General features: G+C 38.3%; 1 protein-coding gene across 30 annotated transcripts in view; it reads left to right on the top strand.

Moving 5' to 3' along the window:
• LOC125978083 (neurexin-1a) overlaps nucleotides 1–17,055 on the top strand; it is a 145,676-nt gene that overhangs the window by 43,649 nt on the left and 84,972 nt on the right. For 20 of the 30 annotated variants that reach the window (XM_049735102.2, XM_049735101.2, XM_049735085.2 and 17 more), the window contains 4 exons: nucleotides 8,127–8,428; nucleotides 9,657–9,680; nucleotides 10,641–10,802; nucleotides 13,662–14,103. In XM_049735102.2, coding sequence (XP_049591059.1) covers nucleotides 8,127–8,428; nucleotides 9,657–9,680; nucleotides 10,641–10,802; nucleotides 13,662–14,103 — 930 coding nt within the window. Of the gene's footprint in view, nucleotides 1–8,126; nucleotides 8,429–9,621; nucleotides 9,681–10,640; nucleotides 10,803–13,661; nucleotides 14,104–17,055 lie in introns of those variants that run through there. The other 10 variants (XM_049735091.2, XM_049735090.2, XM_049735089.2 and 7 more) reach the window with 2 other exon arrangements.

The following is a 17,055-nucleotide window of genomic DNA, read 5'->3' as shown; positions in this document are numbered from 1 at the left end:
ACCACCAATTTACAGAGTGGCTGGTAGGAAATTTAGGGCCAATATAATGACCAATGACTTAAAGTGGCTCAACTTTGATGTGATCAGCAAAGTGAGCTATGAGTGTACTGACAATCCACAACAGACAAAATGTTGAACCCTGTTATGTCAATGTTAAGCCCACAATTGAGGAGACTTTAATGTAGTATATTTTTTAAAATCACTTCACGATCAAACAGCAAAATTGTTTCTTTTTTTGGTTCATGGTAAAAAAAGAAACACTCAGCTTCCTGCATATTGAATACCCCCATTCATTTTTAGGGGATCATTTAGTCTTGCTAAACAGTTGTAATTCATGCCATAGACATAGACTGTATAGAAATGTACATATTGCAGCTACCTCACTGAGTGCTAATTTGTCTCACAGCGTCAAACTGGATTGACCTAAATGTGGAGAGATTGGTGAAGATCTTTCATGTGCTGCAAGGAAATATATTAACTATTTTACAGCCAAAGACATCTCTCTTGGGAGCAATACTGAACTATTACTTTTGATTGTATTTGGCCATTATAATTTTGCCAATACAGTTCATCAACTATTTGGCTCATATCCTTTTTCCCATCGGTCACATAATCCTGTGAATTCCCGCTGTGTGAAGGCAGCCTCCAAACTAAGACATATTTCCTATTTAACTATATAGCCTCAAAATAACTACTCTGATAGTTTACTGCTTTGCTTACTTAGATAAATTGTTGAGAATGCAGTTGGATGTTGTCAAAGGGGAAAGTTTCTGCCATTTCATTTTTAGTGATTGCCATGGCTTTATTTGTTGTTACATATATGGTACATTAATCATGCAATAAAAAAAAATCTTCAAAATAGACACAGATTAAATATCTAATATTAATATTTCTATATGTAAAGACATAGGGCTGAGAAAGCAGTTGCATGATGTCAGAAGAGAAGGCCTTTTCTGCTAGTTGGTTTTCAATGATTGACATGCTTGTAGTAGTATTTAATAATAAAAATTAAAATAGACAAAAATAGGACATTAAATATTTCATGATATACTATCATCTCTAATTAATTACATTCAAAGCTGTGAAAATATTCCAGTTTGCACTATACCATCCTCCTTCCCGCCTTTGACACAATTATTTGAAGAATAAGGTAAAATTATGTGGGTTATTATTTGTGGTTTCTCAAACTATTATAATTCTTCTGTAACAACTAAAATATTTACAAAAATGACCAAATGATGTCCAGTTAATAAGTGATAATCCACGACTGCAAAAATCAAGTCATGTTATTGTTATTGGTTTTTGAGATTGTGGTTGCAGCAGTTGTTTTGAAACGTACACTGTGGCCCGCTGTGATATAATTTTATGGCTCCCAAATTTCCTGAGGAGGCAACTTGCTTTTTACCTTCCTCACACTGTCCACCTACAAAGTGTCTGTGGTGTATTGTGTTTGATTGAATACCCTTTTCCCTGCCAGTCCCATTAAGTCCTCAAGGTGCCACTTTTGTTAAATCCACTCCACAAAATGTTCTCCCCAGTAGGGAGTAGCACAAAGAGATTTATTTTAATAGCTGCCAGCTATAAATGGTGGTATGTTTTCATCTCGCATACGCATACACACTATTTGATCTTGAGTATCTCCTCCAGTTTTCGACAAGCGGTTTTCTCCGCTTCTCTTGCAAACCCTCCGGGGTGGCTCATTCAACCTTTTTGGAACAATATCTTAAGCTCAGGCACTCGCGCATATATTTAATTTCCTTACATAATTATGTGATTTCTGATACGGATATTTTGTATGAATAGCGAGTCCTAAGAACAAAGTTTGGTTCGGATAATTGTGCTTCAAGATACATCAAATGTCCACCTTGAATAAGGTGAATAACTGTTTGGGTATAAGTAATGTTTTTTTTAATACTGATAGATAAATCAAAATCTAGGGTCCCTACACTCTACACATAAGACAGTGTTGGCCCAAACATGGACTATAATTGCTCACATATGTAGTGACCACAATACTTGGATGATTTAGAAATGGCTAATGAGGCATGTGCATCTGGCTTGGATTTTGGAGGACATCCTCAGCCTGAAATTACTGCTGCCAGCTGCTTAACATGGTGCGATGGTGAGGATGATGGTGTTGGGAGCAGCTGTGTGGAAATGGAAATTCAATGTGTTGATTTATCTCCACAGCTGCAACAGACTCAAATGTATATGACCAAGACAAGTACACTATGTGAACCGACAGAACATTTGCCAGGATGACATTTGTGATGATGTGTGTCATCACCCTGTGTGTGTGTTTTTTTTTAATTCCGTCCCAAAATAGTTCAGTTGACCGTCATGTTGTTCGTTTGAGTGTTTATCACTGTTAATTATTATGCACATGTAAATAGAAGTTAAATATTATTTAGTAAAAGTTTAAAATAATTTCATAATGATATTCATAAAAGATGCAGGTGTGTTATGTGACAAATGTGCTGGCAGAGATTTGCTGCATATATTAGAGCTGTTTTGTTAATTTTTGCGCTTCCTTTTTATTAGCAGCGCTAGTAAAGTTTCATGGAGCCATACTGTTTTTTTTTTTTTTTTTACAATTTGGCCAAATCCCAAACAGCTCACTCAAAGGACTAGGCAAATCACAAAGATTTAGTTGGTTGTATCATTTCATTGATGGGTGAGCAAGCACTCCAGAGACCAAACTATTAGTAGAAAAGCGATGAAAAGAATCAATGTTCCACAATGTGTCCCCTTGGACGGTAGTAATACTGAAATGCATTCATTCAGCTCGTTTTGTTGCGATCGACAAAGATATATTTTGAATTGACGTCAGTGGGATGAACATTACATGGATCCATTTTTGTAGCAGTTCACTTTATTCAAGTGACGCAAGTTAGTGTTACTCACTATTAAAATATGGAAATAGTACATACAGGTATCTCTGTATGTTGAGCAGTTTATAGTAAAATGTCATGAAGGGTTGAAATGTGAAGTACTTGGTTGGTCATATTGAAGTAGGGGAGAAAAGATCCAAAAGGATCCCATCGGGGGTTTTGACGAACCACAGAGATGCCAACCACAGGAACTAATGAGAAATTGTCATGCTATGATGCCGCAGGCTCCACCACACTGCGGCCACACTACTGCGCACTCTGATGACAGGTTTCGTTGGGTGGTTTTCATAGCAGGAAATGTGGACCTGCCACCCTTGGAATTCTTGGTTGGCGTACCCTTGAGTTTTGATGGAGCTGGAGGGATGCACACTGTGGCTTTTTGGGGAAGTGGAGCAGGCCAACACTTTGCTGAATGGCAACAGCTGCAGTGCACACTACGTTGCCAGATCGATTATTTACTGTTAGGGTAATGTGATTGGGGCACGGCTGTACTCTTGCAGTACTGTTTGATCTTGAATTCTGTGCCTTTTATACCTTTTAGGTTTCTGATGGCCATAAATGTTGCTTTAAATGTAACATACATATTTTTGCAAAACACATTGTAAAATCGAATTGGGCATATTTAGTGGTGCTTTGAGATAAAAGTTGAATATGTTCTGTGACAATGACGGAACCTCAAAACAATTGTATCACAAATCATCTTTCCCCTTTGAAGTAAATGGAAAGACCATTAGTCTGTTCCAGACTCTCCTTAAAAACAAAACATTTTTTGGGGGGTTTCTTGAGGAAAATTGCACTCTATAATAAATACCTAATTGATGCCTGCCTCCTTTAATGACACACTGAATGAATATGTCAGAAGTGTTCCTTCAATCTGACTTCTCGACTCTCTCTCCTGCTCCCTCTTTTTGAGACCAGCAAGACATCCATCATACTGTGCAACTAAATGACAGTGTGTCTAACAGCACTTGGAATGTGTAATCTCGCAGCCATCCACGCATGCTGACTCTTTGAGTCGAATAGCCGCATACATCTTACAGAGAGGGCAGGGAAAACACATCCATCTTCCTGTTATTGTCACTAAAGAAGTGAAATAATTCTCCCAGTTATTCTTAATGAAGTAAATTACATTATGTATGGTACGTAGGGTAGGGCTGCTCATAGCTGTTTTCACATAAAGCATATTGAAAGACAGCTTGATATTGGGTCGTTCGAATGATGTGGTGATAATGTACTAAATATGTTTTTGAAGAATGCTTCACGAAAGTTCTCTCTCTGTCATAGCCTAAGAGGCTTAGAGTGGTGTCATGACGCTAACTTGCTAGCATTTTAAAAGACTCATGTCTGTATGCTTTTAATAGGCTGCCAGAGAAAATAGATTGAATGGAAATGAGCTGAAATTCAATGTCAGTCACTTGCCAGACAATGAAACCACTCAGTCGTCATTTGATGGTTTAAAACATATTTACGGCTGAGCTGGTCCTTTTAAAGTTTTTCGGTAGATGCGGTGTATGTGAGGCATCTCGTGTAAGCTGTGAACTTCTTGTGAACCTGATGAAAAGTCTTCCAACTGGTGCTTGTCACTGAAAGCCGCATTTCTAGTTTTACAAGGGATTGGGATGATCTATTACAAAGATGAAGTTGGCTATAGTCCAAGTCAATATTCGGCCTGGGGAATAAAATACATTTATACAGAAATTATTATTCCATTTCTATAAACCATAGTTATTTTTTTCAGTCTATTCTGATCATGGTGCCTAAGTATATCTCTATATCAAAAACGACTAACTTTGATTGACACGACCAGAGCAATATTTATTAAATAAAATAGGTTGCAATTATCTGCAATTAAATGTAAAATAGCCAGAAACATTACATCAAGATGACGTGTCCATCTACACCACTACCTACTTTGGCCACTAGAATGTAGATGTACTTTATCTACTGGTGTGCATGTATTGGAGCTATCAAATAATGGTACATTTTAGTCATCATTATAGCATATCATATTCCTAGCATCAAAAAAAAAATAAGTGGGAAGACAAACTCAAGGCCTTTACACAAGAGTTTCTTTTCTAATCCCCTGCCAAGTCTGTTTTGGAGTGGTTGTGCTATGATTTGATGTTGACGGGCAGTGCGCTCCCCTGGGTCCACGCTAATTTAAAAACAGCCATAGAGCAGCAGATGCCAGATTAGTGTCAGACCAAAGTGACTGATGAGGAGTCTCCTGGCCACACTGATGTACACATAATATGGCAAAGTCCTGCCCTGCTTTACAATATGTACTTGGCTTCTATACTGTCAGTTTTGTTTAGCGATTGTTGAAAGGATAATTTATATATAACTATATTTATGATAGTATTTCAATACTGTAATTTGTGTGTCTTCAACAGAATAATTGAACTTTGTGGCACTGATTTGATTTAAACAATTTTATGACTGGCATCAGCACGGCCAATTTGCTCTGCGCCACAAATACTGTAAAGTAATGAGAGAAACAAAGGAAAAACAAAGGAGAAACAATTTAATATATTAATATATATTTGGCCTGCTTGAAGAGTGCTGGATTCATAGATGATAAAATGAAAGGTGTCATTAAGTATACTTCACCTTTGTCAAAGTCAAAGTCTGCTTTATTGTAACTTTCTTCACATGTCGAGACATACAAAGAGATCGAAATTGCGTTTCCTACTATCCCATGGTGACAAGATATATTACACCCAATTGGTAAATTAGTTGGTGTTAAATATCTGTTGAAACAAAACCCTCCCAAAATTTCAAGTCTCAGTCTATTCATGGCCTCGCTTGGGAGCACATTTTCACACTGTTCTAGTCTTTTTTTGTCCTCTCTTGTCTGGAAAAAGACTAAAGGCGCTAGCTTTTATCCCCGTTCCCATTCAGTGTCATGACTCAAGGGCAAGAAGGTGCCGGCAGCTTGCGGAGCTTTGATTGACTCGAGACCACAGGACACACCCAAAGACGCCAAAGAACACAGCGACAGAACAACAGCCTTCAACTAGCTGTTTTTTTCCCCCTGCAGAAATGTGACAGTTTTGTGACACATCAACAGTCAAGTGTTAACAGTGAAGGTTGCATTTCCTTTTTTTTGAAAAATCTGCCTAAAAGTGGAGCCAGGAAATTTAGTAGAAGTCAGCCTCAGGTATATGTAAGAGGGATAATTGTCACAAATGTCAAATAATACTTCACACACATCTTTCACCTTGTAAAGTATGTGGATTAGGCATCATAAAAGAAGACACTGATTTGACATGATCCTATTTTAGGATGCAGGATGTTTGTGGGGAGCTGTAAGTCCAGCTGGGTGTTGTAAAACTGCTGCCACTGGCAATTCTTGTTTATGCTATTTTTTCTTACCTATGGCAATAAACTCAGGCTTTAAAGTTCAGTTTGTTTCAACATGTTTATCCTCGATTTCCTACTTTTTGACATGTTCAGTTTAGCGTTTTCACTGGCAGCTCTGATAAACCAAATCCAGCTCTGGGTAGGTAACGCAGCCTATTAGAATGTGGATTAGGGATTTTTGACTTAATTTTGAGTTTTGAAGTCTAATGACGTTCTGTACGATTGTGACGGATTTCAGAGTCACTGAATAGAATTTACCATGCTAAGTGCTTACTAATGTTTGTTTTCAACTGTTGGGATGAGTCCTGATTTGTTATAAATTCCTCAGCATGTCCTTTGCACATCCACACGTACACAAATAACGTAATCCATGCTCCACGTTCACAATTCATTCCTCATTATTTAGAGGAATTAACAGTGAATTGCTGGTTTGGCGATGTATAATAAAAGCCAGAGATGAGAATGACCCACAACCTTATTTGTTCTGTGATCCTGAGCTTGTGCTGGTGAAAAGAAGTAGAGGTCTCTCATTCTCACTGATAGGGTTCACAGACGTTGAGGGTGACAAAAAAAAAAAAAAAGAGAACTCCAGTCAACTTCAATTACGGCCTCATGTAGTTCTCCCAGAGGTGCCGTATAGGGCTTTTAAGGGGGAATCAATGAGGTGACAAATTGTTGTGGACAGCAACCCCTTTTTATTTGTTACGCTGTTGTAGCATGCCTGAACGCTGCTCGCCCATTTATATTGCTGTGGCTTATTTTCTGCTAGTGGTTTTAATAGCTTGTTATCTGTCTAAACTAGTTTTTAAATGCTTTGTAACGGCTATACAAATGCACCCCATCTTTGAGATGATCAGGACATTTTCTTTGTCTCCGCATAGTTATTCTAATTTTAGTTGTTTTTTTCAAATGGTTGTAAAATTTATTTTTTGGTTGTATGATTCTTGATTTGTAGATATGTCCCATAAGAAGCTAACATCTATTTATTTGACGGGCTCCATTACAAAATGTGAAGAGACTTTTTAATGGGTTAAATAGATTTTCTAGTATGGTTATCACATGACAAAATATGGAAAGGTTTTAGTACTTTTCAGATCCACTGGATGTATAAGTCAGAATCAGAGTGCAATTTTGGTTGATTAATTTTTTCTCCCGAGAATATCCTTTCTTGTCTTTCTATTCCTTCCGTGGTTTGCTATTATGTGTTTAGATGGCATGCACTGTGTACTCTCAATCATGTTCATGGCGTTGAATCTTCACAACCTTACATAGTCATAGTAAAGTATTGCAATGTTTAGACGGCAGCCATGTGCCAACCTCTCAGTTTTTAATGATTGCAAGGCAAAGTACTTCCAGTTCGCCGAATACATTTTCATTTCATTTTACCGCAATGTTCTCTTCTGAGAATGGGACCTACAATTGCACCGTCCTCCCTTTTTGCAGGCAGCATGGATGAGTGAGTCGAATGAGTGTCTTATAACAAAGGGATTGTTGCTTTGACTTCTTTAGATCACTTAAGACCTGTCAGTGCCCTTGAGGAAAATGCTGAACCCTCAGTTGCACCTTTATGTTGTGTCATCACTAAAACTTACTGAGGGTGGGTAATGATGGACCAAATGAAATAAAGACTACACGTTCATAAGTACTCTTCTATGACGTATTTATTAAATGTCATGAGTCACAAAAATGTAGTACCACATCCATGGTCCTGGGCCGCGGTAGGTATCTGTCCAATTTCCGTGTGTTTATTACTACTACAAGACCTACTACTTTGAGATGGGTTTTTTCCTCATTTTTTCCCCTCTGACAGTGTCCCAACAGCCATGAGGGCACGTTATTAATTCAACGCATTTTCTCTCTCGGTCTCTGCAGGGAAAGAAGAATATGTTGCAACCTTCAAAGGATCTGAGTTCTTCTGTTACGACTTGTCCTTGAACCCGATTCAAAGCAGCAGCGATGAAATCACATTGTCATTCAAAACCCTCCAGAGGAATGGACTGATGCTGCACACTGGCAAATCAGCCGACTACGTCAACCTGGCGCTGAAAAACGGGGCCGTATCTCTCGTCATTAATTTGGGGTCTGGAGCCTTTGAAGCTCTGGTGGAGCCCGTCAATGGGAAATTTAATGACAATGATTGGCATGATGTCAAAGTAACCAGGAATCTACGTCAGGTAACAGTACAGAGGATGAACAAGATACCTAACTGAATTACAACATGCACTTAAATCATTACCATCATACTGTTCCGTATTGTATTATTTTCCCAGACCCTGTAATTGCTAAATCAAAGTTGGAGATAGAAAACAGAAACACAAATGAGCGGGGACAGCTTGATGTGAATGAAGACTAAGATTCAATTTGAATTTGAAAGAGAGGAGACTGAATTTGCTTTTGACTTTCCATAATCGCGTTAGATGTTCAAGTTTTGAATGAAACTAACTACAAAAATATGACCTCGTGGTTATTATTAATAATCATACATTCATACAGTGCTCGGTTTCATAGATGCTCAACGTATTGCTTAAGCAGGTACAACAGTTGTGATTCTTCTCATGTATTTCGAATAGACAATTTATTAGTCCTGCATACAGTGATGGATGCAGTCAGAAAATTGCAAGAAGATAAACTTTACACCCAGTGGCTGATGTGCATACTGCCATGAAAGACATTCATCTGTTAAAGTCACATAATCAGAATAATGTAGAGTGCTCTGTGTGCCATTGCAAGTCCAACACTTTTGCAAAGTTAAAAAAAAAAAAAAACACTAGCAACCTCTTCCTTGATTCAAGTCAATTCAGGGATTCTCTGTGGGGGGGGAAACACACTGAGGTTCCTTAAGGTGTCACGGGTCTTCTTGCTTTCGTCAATTGCAGTCAAGTGGTCCTAAATTCAATCCAATCAATCACCGAGGAGGTCCAGTTATGTGTGTGTGTGCGCGCGTGTGCGTGTGTGTGTGTGTGAGTGAGTGGAAGTCTGAGACACTGGACTCAAAATTAAATCTAAAGACTAAAACACATTTGACCAAAAATAACGTATGACATTGGGCAAAGGGGCTTTAGGCTAACCCTAACCATTTAATGTCCAGCAGTCATACCTTTTTATCTTTATATGGATAAGAATATTACTTATGCCAAGTTCTTACACCTCTGAAAATTTTATTTTTTTATTGGGTCTGCTTTTTTCTTGTTAAACTTATTTTGGCCTATTTCCTATCTGTTACTACTAACATGCTTTCAAAGCAAACTAACATCATCCATGGAATGTGTCATTCTACTAACCAGTATGGTCTTTGCCGTTTTAACAATGTACTAACACTATTGACCATCATATATGATTTGAGTAACAATCGTTATTCTGTTCACAGTTTTTAATTTCCTTTCTCCCCCCTTTTCCACAAAGCACTCAGGCATTGGACACGCTATGGTAAACAAACTACATTGTTCGGTAGATATCATACTAATTGTTTTTTAGTTTGGGTTTGCCGTGTTTCTTTTTTCCTTAGACGTCATTTAAAAAAAAAAAAAAAAAGGGAAATTTGCGGTTCTTACGTTTTGGCTTATTTTGCAGTCATATTTTTTTCAATCATCATTTGTATCCTCCTTAATTGATTTATTTTTTACATGTTTCCGCCCAATTTTGTCCGAGATACCCATTTATTAGCATCATTTTGATTACTTTAAATGTTAGCGACCCTTTGCTGTCTGGCTGGCCTTTCTTTGGCTCCTGATTCATTTGGCACGGCATGATTTTTGACTAAGTGTTGCGTCACACAAGCCATTTGTAGAGCTGTGGTTGTCTTCTCTGGTGCTTTCCCATGCCGTCTTGTGGTTTGGCAGTGTCCATAAGTCTCTGCATGCATCTGATGCACTCGCAAGCATAAAAACCTCCGTAACCCAATCCATTTTGGAACATTTTCTTTTTGTATGTAAATGATCAAAAAGAAAAGAGTGACATGCATGTTTGTTTTTATCTTTGGCTATTCTTCTAATAATGAGATTCAGCATGTAGTTCATCACTAACATCTGACTTCTTTTTAGAACTGCTAGGCATACTAATAGTTCAACTGGCCCAGTTAACATTCTACTAACACCATTTTTGTGTCTGCCAAATAGTTTTACGTTGCATTCGGGGCAATACTAACACTGTATCCTGGACTGTTCACTAACTCTCTAAAACATCACTTCTTTTGGGGGCATGGTGTCCTCCAACTAATCATTTGGACAAAATAACAACAAAACAAGAAAAAAGACATGAACAACAGACATGAAAATGGGTTTCTGGAAAAGACGTAGAGGAAAATAAGTCTCTGATGGGAAGAAGGAAAGTTAGTTGTATTGTAACATAGGCTGAGTAGAGTGTTTCCTTTCACTGTGCTTTGTCTAGGTAACAATATCTGTCGATGGCATCTTGACAACTACGGGATATACGCAAGAAGACTATACCATGCTTGGCTCCGATGACTTTTTCTACGTTGGCGGGAGTCCTAGCACAGCGGACCTGCCTGGATCGCCAGTTAGCAACAACTTCATGGGCTGCCTCAAGGAGGTAAATAGCACTTAAGTGGGCAATTTCAAACTAGCGGGGAGTCAGAATGTCACTTAAAGACTCAACAAACCTTCCTTCCATAGTGTGAGAGCTTTTTGGTGTTCTCGCATGCACACACACACACGACCTTTATTTTGCCTCCACAACCCAAAGCTGAGGAGGTTTTTACAGTGAGTGTCTTACACTGCCTAAAAAGTGAAGGGCTCCAATAAAAAGGTTCAGTACACTTTGGTCCTGTACTGCTGTTTTTGGGACACATGCTCTTGTTAAAAATGTCCATCGATCCATTTTTTATATAACTTGTCCTCATCAGGGCTGAAGCAGAGCTCGAGCCTATCCCCGCTGACTGAAGGTGAGAGGTGGGGTACCTTGCACGCGTCGCCAGCCAATTGCAATAACTAAAAATAATTCAAAAAGTAAAGACTAAAAATATAAAATTTAACAACCCCAAAGTTAAAAAAAGAAACAACAGACAATATAGCCCATTCTATAACAACCATATGAATTGAGATTGGTCCATTTGAATTTGACTCATTTTTTTTGTCACAATGATATTATATTAAAAGTAATTTAATTAGCTGGTCGACTGATCAAAAGGGAGTTTGAATTGTTATTTTCCAAAAGGTTGATAATATATGACATTTACGTTTATCTGCTTTGATATATTTAATATGATTTTTGAGAGAGTTTGTGAACTAATGCATCTATTTAGGACTTCAGGGATACATAAAAGTTCCTACCTAGAAAAGCTTTAGTAAAATGATCAATCCATATATCCTTTTTATTGTCATTATTGTACCATATTGCACTTGTATGCAACAGAAAACCTTAGAGAATGGAAATATGATACAATAGTGAATTAGGAAAGTACAGAAGCTGCCTCCGCTACAGGTGGTCGGTTTTGTCACTTTGATTTTGTTTGCCGGGAACATGAAGATTGCTAGACGTCTTGTTTGATATGTGCAATGGTTTAATTTATTTTTATAATAACAGTCATATTGGATTCAAATCGCATCTCATTTTACAGTTGGATACGCTAGCCACGACTCAGAAATAAACACAGTTATCCATGCATATTTAAGTACGGTGTATTCATGTGCGAGAATTGACATCAACAAGGACACCATGTTTTCCACAGCTGTAACTGCTATGTGGTTTGACAAATTGCATACATATACAGGTACGTGACTAAAGAAGTCTTCTTATGAAAACGGGGTGCATGTTATTTATCTACCGTTAATAACACTAGCGTTGGCATTCTATGTGACTAGTATTTGTTTCACGAAGCTTAATCAAAATAAGGAAGTCAGGTTCACCTATCCAAAGATATTCTAATTCTTAAATGAGGCCTATTCAGAATAACCGCAGTTATCTTTCATTGAAAAAAATCCTTGCCTAAAATTTGTTTGTAAATGTCTCATTATGCAATTTTAACATTATTAGACTATACAAAGCAACCATGTCATTACTGTAACTCTTACTCGAGCTACGCTGTCATTATGCAGATTGGATAATAATGTTGTTATTGCTGTCTCTAATTTGTTTAAGCCCCATTATACCAGCACTTTTCGTTCTGCAAAGTGGTCCTTGCAGTGCCCCCTCTTAACACTGCAGTTACCATTTTTCCTAGCAGAGATCTTGTCGTCACTCAATTGCTGATTTTCACTATGGGCATGTGTTAGCACCTGTCACCTTACTTGTTATAAACTGACATACACCTCGTATGAAGTGGAGAATAACAGTGTATAATAATAGCAGTAGCTGTTTGTTTACATATGTGAAATGCAGGTCATACACACTACTCTCAAAAAGTGAGTTACTGAAAAGGAAATTTGGATTTCATCTGAATTTAATTTGACCTTTTACAAGCTTTTTAATGCTCATGCCCAACTGGTCAATGTTTCAGTACTTTTTGAACTTCTTGATGTTGTATGACAAAGAGCTGAATGGCAGAATTAACGACAGCTGTTTGATCCATGACCAATAAATTGCCAAAAATCCAGTTTTACCCCTTTCTGTGACTTTCTGTCTAGTATGGGCCAAAATGCAGATAACACTAACACTCTAAGCTGAGGGGAGTCTTTAAAAAGCAAGTAAATATATTTGTTCATTAATGGATCAAGGACCTGTTGTGAATTTTGATATTCAGCTCATTGTTTTGCAACATCAAGTACTGAAACCAGCTGGATGTGACCATTAAAAAGTCAGGTCAAATTAGGTTCAGGCAAAAGTTGAATGTCCTTTTTCAATACATAAGTGCTGGACTGTTCTTGTCTGAGAAATTCTAAGACAACCAGAGTTGTGATGGATTCAGTACCCTGAGAAAACAAGACCCTGGATGAATGAGAATATTTTCGGGCAATCCTCCCAGGAGTGAATGACGCTGTGGCAGAGAAGTTTGAAAGAATGTCTGAGACTCCCAGGGGATTACTTTAAAAGAGAACACTTGTAGTTTGAATTTGAAACATACTGTAACGATTCTGGAACTTCTCTGACGGGCAAAATAATCAGCTAGACTGCTCAACTTTACATAACATCAATTAAAGCCTGTTAACGGGACTCCGTAACCATTTAAACAGCGCATACTGCTGCATACTTCTCAATGAGAGTCCATGTTGGCAACATGACATCCATTTTTTGAAGAGGAAAATAAACACAAAGTAATGCCTCAAAGCATTCCAGTCCGCTGTGCCAATGAACTGAATTTGCCATATTGCGATTTGTTTCCAACTAAATCCATCTTAGTCAGTTACACTTGCCTGTAAACTGTAAACCTTCAGCATGATTACAAAAATGAGTCTAAATTTAAAAAAAACTATGCATGTGCCTAATCATTTTGTTTATGATTTGTCTCATTAGGTTGTGTATAAAAACAATGATGTAAGACTTGAGCTATCAAAGCTGGCCAAGCAGGGAGATCCCAAGATGAAGATACATGGTACTGTGGCGTTCAAGTGTGAGAATGTGGCCACTTTGGACCCGATTACCTTTGAGACACCAGAGTCTTTCATCGTCCTCAACAAGTGGAATGCGAAGAAGACAGGCTCCATCTCATTTGACTTCCGTACCACAGAGCCAAACGGACTCCTCCTCTTCAGCCATGGCAAGCCAAAGCAGCAGCAGAAGGATTCCAAAAGTCCCCAGATCCTCAAAGTGGACTTCTTTGCCATTGAGATGCTAGATGGCCACCTGTATCTGCTGCTGGACATGGGCTCAGGGACTACAAAGACCAAGGCAGTAAACAAGAAGGTCAATGATGGCGAGTGGTACCACGTGGACTTCCAACGAGACGGCAGATCTGGTAAGTCAATTGTGTAACCTTTAATAAGGTGATTCGTATGATTTCCAAAATAGCATGTACAATGAAACCATTTGTAAAGAACCAAAGCGAGGTAGGAAAAAAACAGCCATGAAATCTGCCTTTTTTTTTCATGAAATAAAGTGAAATAGAATAAAATATAATGATGCTCAATGAAAATTGCAGTATTAGTTAGTCATAAAATGTGAAGTCACAATACCCTTTTAATTCTGCATTGTGAATGTTTGCATTGGGAATCCATCCATCCATCCATCCATCCATCCATCCATCCATCCATCCATCCATCCATCCATCCATCCATCCATCCATCCATCCATCCATCCATCCATCCATCCATCCACCGAACCTCTTCTTCAGATATGTTAAATGTTTTTCTGGGACTGGTTTGAGCAGACCATGTTTATCTGTTGTCAAACAATCACTCCCTACTTTTATTTGCTTTTCACTTTACTTCAAAAAGGTCTTTGAACAAATCCCATACATACATCAGACTTCCAGTCTCGTTTACCTCAATTTATTTTTGACCGACGTTTCCCTCAAACTCACATTTGCTGTTTTAGTCCCTTTTGATGTGGTTATCTAGGCAGCATTTTATTAGTATGTGCTATTAGCTAAGCTCTTACAAAGTCAGAATGTAAATTGGATGTACTCGTTGACATTTTCTGGTCCCCAACTCAAATGCTGGAATTTAGAATTCATTAAAGCCTAAAGCAACACTGGAACTCCAATGTACATAACTTTGGGTTACACATTCTTCATTACTGCACAGCACTGAAGTCAGTGTTTTCAAATAAAATATTGTGGCTATTAATGGTGGGTCAAACAAAAAAATGTTTCTGTTTTAAATGATGCTCATTATCTGACTTGTCCACATGTACATTTTGTTGAGCTTTTCCTAGTCACTGTTCTGTCTACCCTGTTGAAGTTTCCATGGAAACAGGAGGTAGTCTCTCCCAGGACCAAGACAGTTGCTACACAGTGCTGTGCCGAGATGTACACTAATGACATTTAAGAATAATTTATCTTGTTTTCATCAGATTCATAGCATCAATTCTCCCATGCTATATAAAAGGGATACAACAATATCAAAGTGGGACGACTCGGAACGTTTAACATTAGACCTCAAAGTATCCATGTTTTTAAAAGACACATTTCTATCTTACCGGGGTTAGTTCATCTTGCAAGTACAAAACCTTCCTGCATCTTGAGATTTGTTTGAACCGCAAAATACCGAAAAATACTGTTTGATAAACTGCTGAGTGCACAACACTTCAAGTGGAAGTCATTACATTCTGTAAACGTCTTCATTCATTCAGAAGTAACACCGGCGACCCGTGGGTTGCACTCGCATAAGATTCGCATACCTTTCATGATACATAAGTTAAAAAGTTTTTGGGAGTATAACGCTTTACAATTGTGAAATGACTTTTACTTTTTTCTTCAATTAAATCAATGATGGTGCTGGTATCATGTCAGCATATGTCAGAACCGCCAAAGTCAAATGCTGCAAAGCGAACAATGTTGCTGAAAGCGTAATTCCAAAGCTGCCAACTAAGATTGGTATGAAAACATTACTTGTGTAAATTGTTGAAGATTAACAACCCATGGAATAAATGAAAGCAAATAAATTGGAGTCAAAGCAACTTGAAAACTAGAAAATCAGCCTCTGCAATTTTACCTCACTTTAATTAGTCGAGAAAGAAACGCTGAAATACTATTCCCAATGTTCAGTTCACAATAAAATGTAACGATTGATTAAATGAAAACATTTTCTTATATAATTCATTAAATCATTCACAAATTGCGTGGGAGGAATAAACATGAAACATATGGTGCAATTCTCTCCATGCCAAGTGTTCTATTAATACTCAAGATTGACTCAAAACTAAAGTGCACCACAAGAGCCAAACGTAATTATCTGCAGCCGGGTCTTGTATGAGTCACACTTGAGCGGCAATCTTTGACAATAGTGGATCATGATATCTTCTGTATTCAGGCTCTTCCTACAGGAAGCAGATCTGTGAATGGACTCCTGCTCTCTGACAGCATCTTCTAACCTCAATACATTACAGACGTTAAGTGACACTCTTTTAAATGAGGGCTTCTGTGCTTGAGAGTAGTGTCGGTCACTTGATATATGGGCATTGCTCTGTTGTGAACCCCACTTCCTGCCACCGTGTGCACGCCAATGCCACACACACTCACGAAGAATATGACCGTGCACATCCACACTCACAGAGGCAACACATCTCCGGAGCTCTCTCCCAACAGAGAATCCAATCACATAGAGAGATTTGGCCGTATCGTCCTAACTGGATTGTAGTAATCCCCGGTTTAACACATTTTGGGGATGTGTGAGTGGGGTTAGGAGGTATCATGCCAAGTTGTGCCTGGCTGCTGATGGAGAAAGTATAAGAGCCTGACTTTCTAGTTTAATAATAAGGGTTGGGTCAACCCTTTAGAAACCTTAATGGGGAGCTTCATCATTATTATCGACTGAGTTCTGTGTGCATTGTTTGATCAAGTGGCTTAGTTTATCCAACGTCATTGTTTTGCTTTCCTTCGTCTGCTTTCTTACGTCATTGTGCTCTCCTCCTCCATGCCCTTTACAGAGACATCTTTATCTCCATGTTCCCATCTTGTACTGGATCCATCTCCTCCTTTTTTATGTTCTGCAGCAATCACACATGTACATCCCTAAACCCTTTTGCCGATGAATGGTGTTCCAATCATAGTCCTAAAATGCGTATAAGGATCCTCTTGCTACTTATCTGGTGATGGCACACATCCCCACGGGATTCTTTAGTGCCTTCCGACAACGTCGCTAGACTGTTTACATACTTCCTTTACAGGACTGTGTCAAGAAAGCAAAGCACTGAACCATATGCTTACATCCTCTCGACTTCCACTTGCATTAATTTAGACAGCCTTCCC

This window comes from Syngnathus scovelli, chromosome 12 (genome assembly GCF_024217435.2).
Source record: "Syngnathus scovelli strain Florida chromosome 12, RoL_Ssco_1.2, whole genome shotgun sequence".
NCBI classification, from domain to species: domain Eukaryota; kingdom Metazoa; phylum Chordata; class Actinopteri; order Syngnathiformes; family Syngnathidae; genus Syngnathus; species Syngnathus scovelli.
This window is presented reverse-complemented; position numbering and strand designations above follow the sequence as displayed.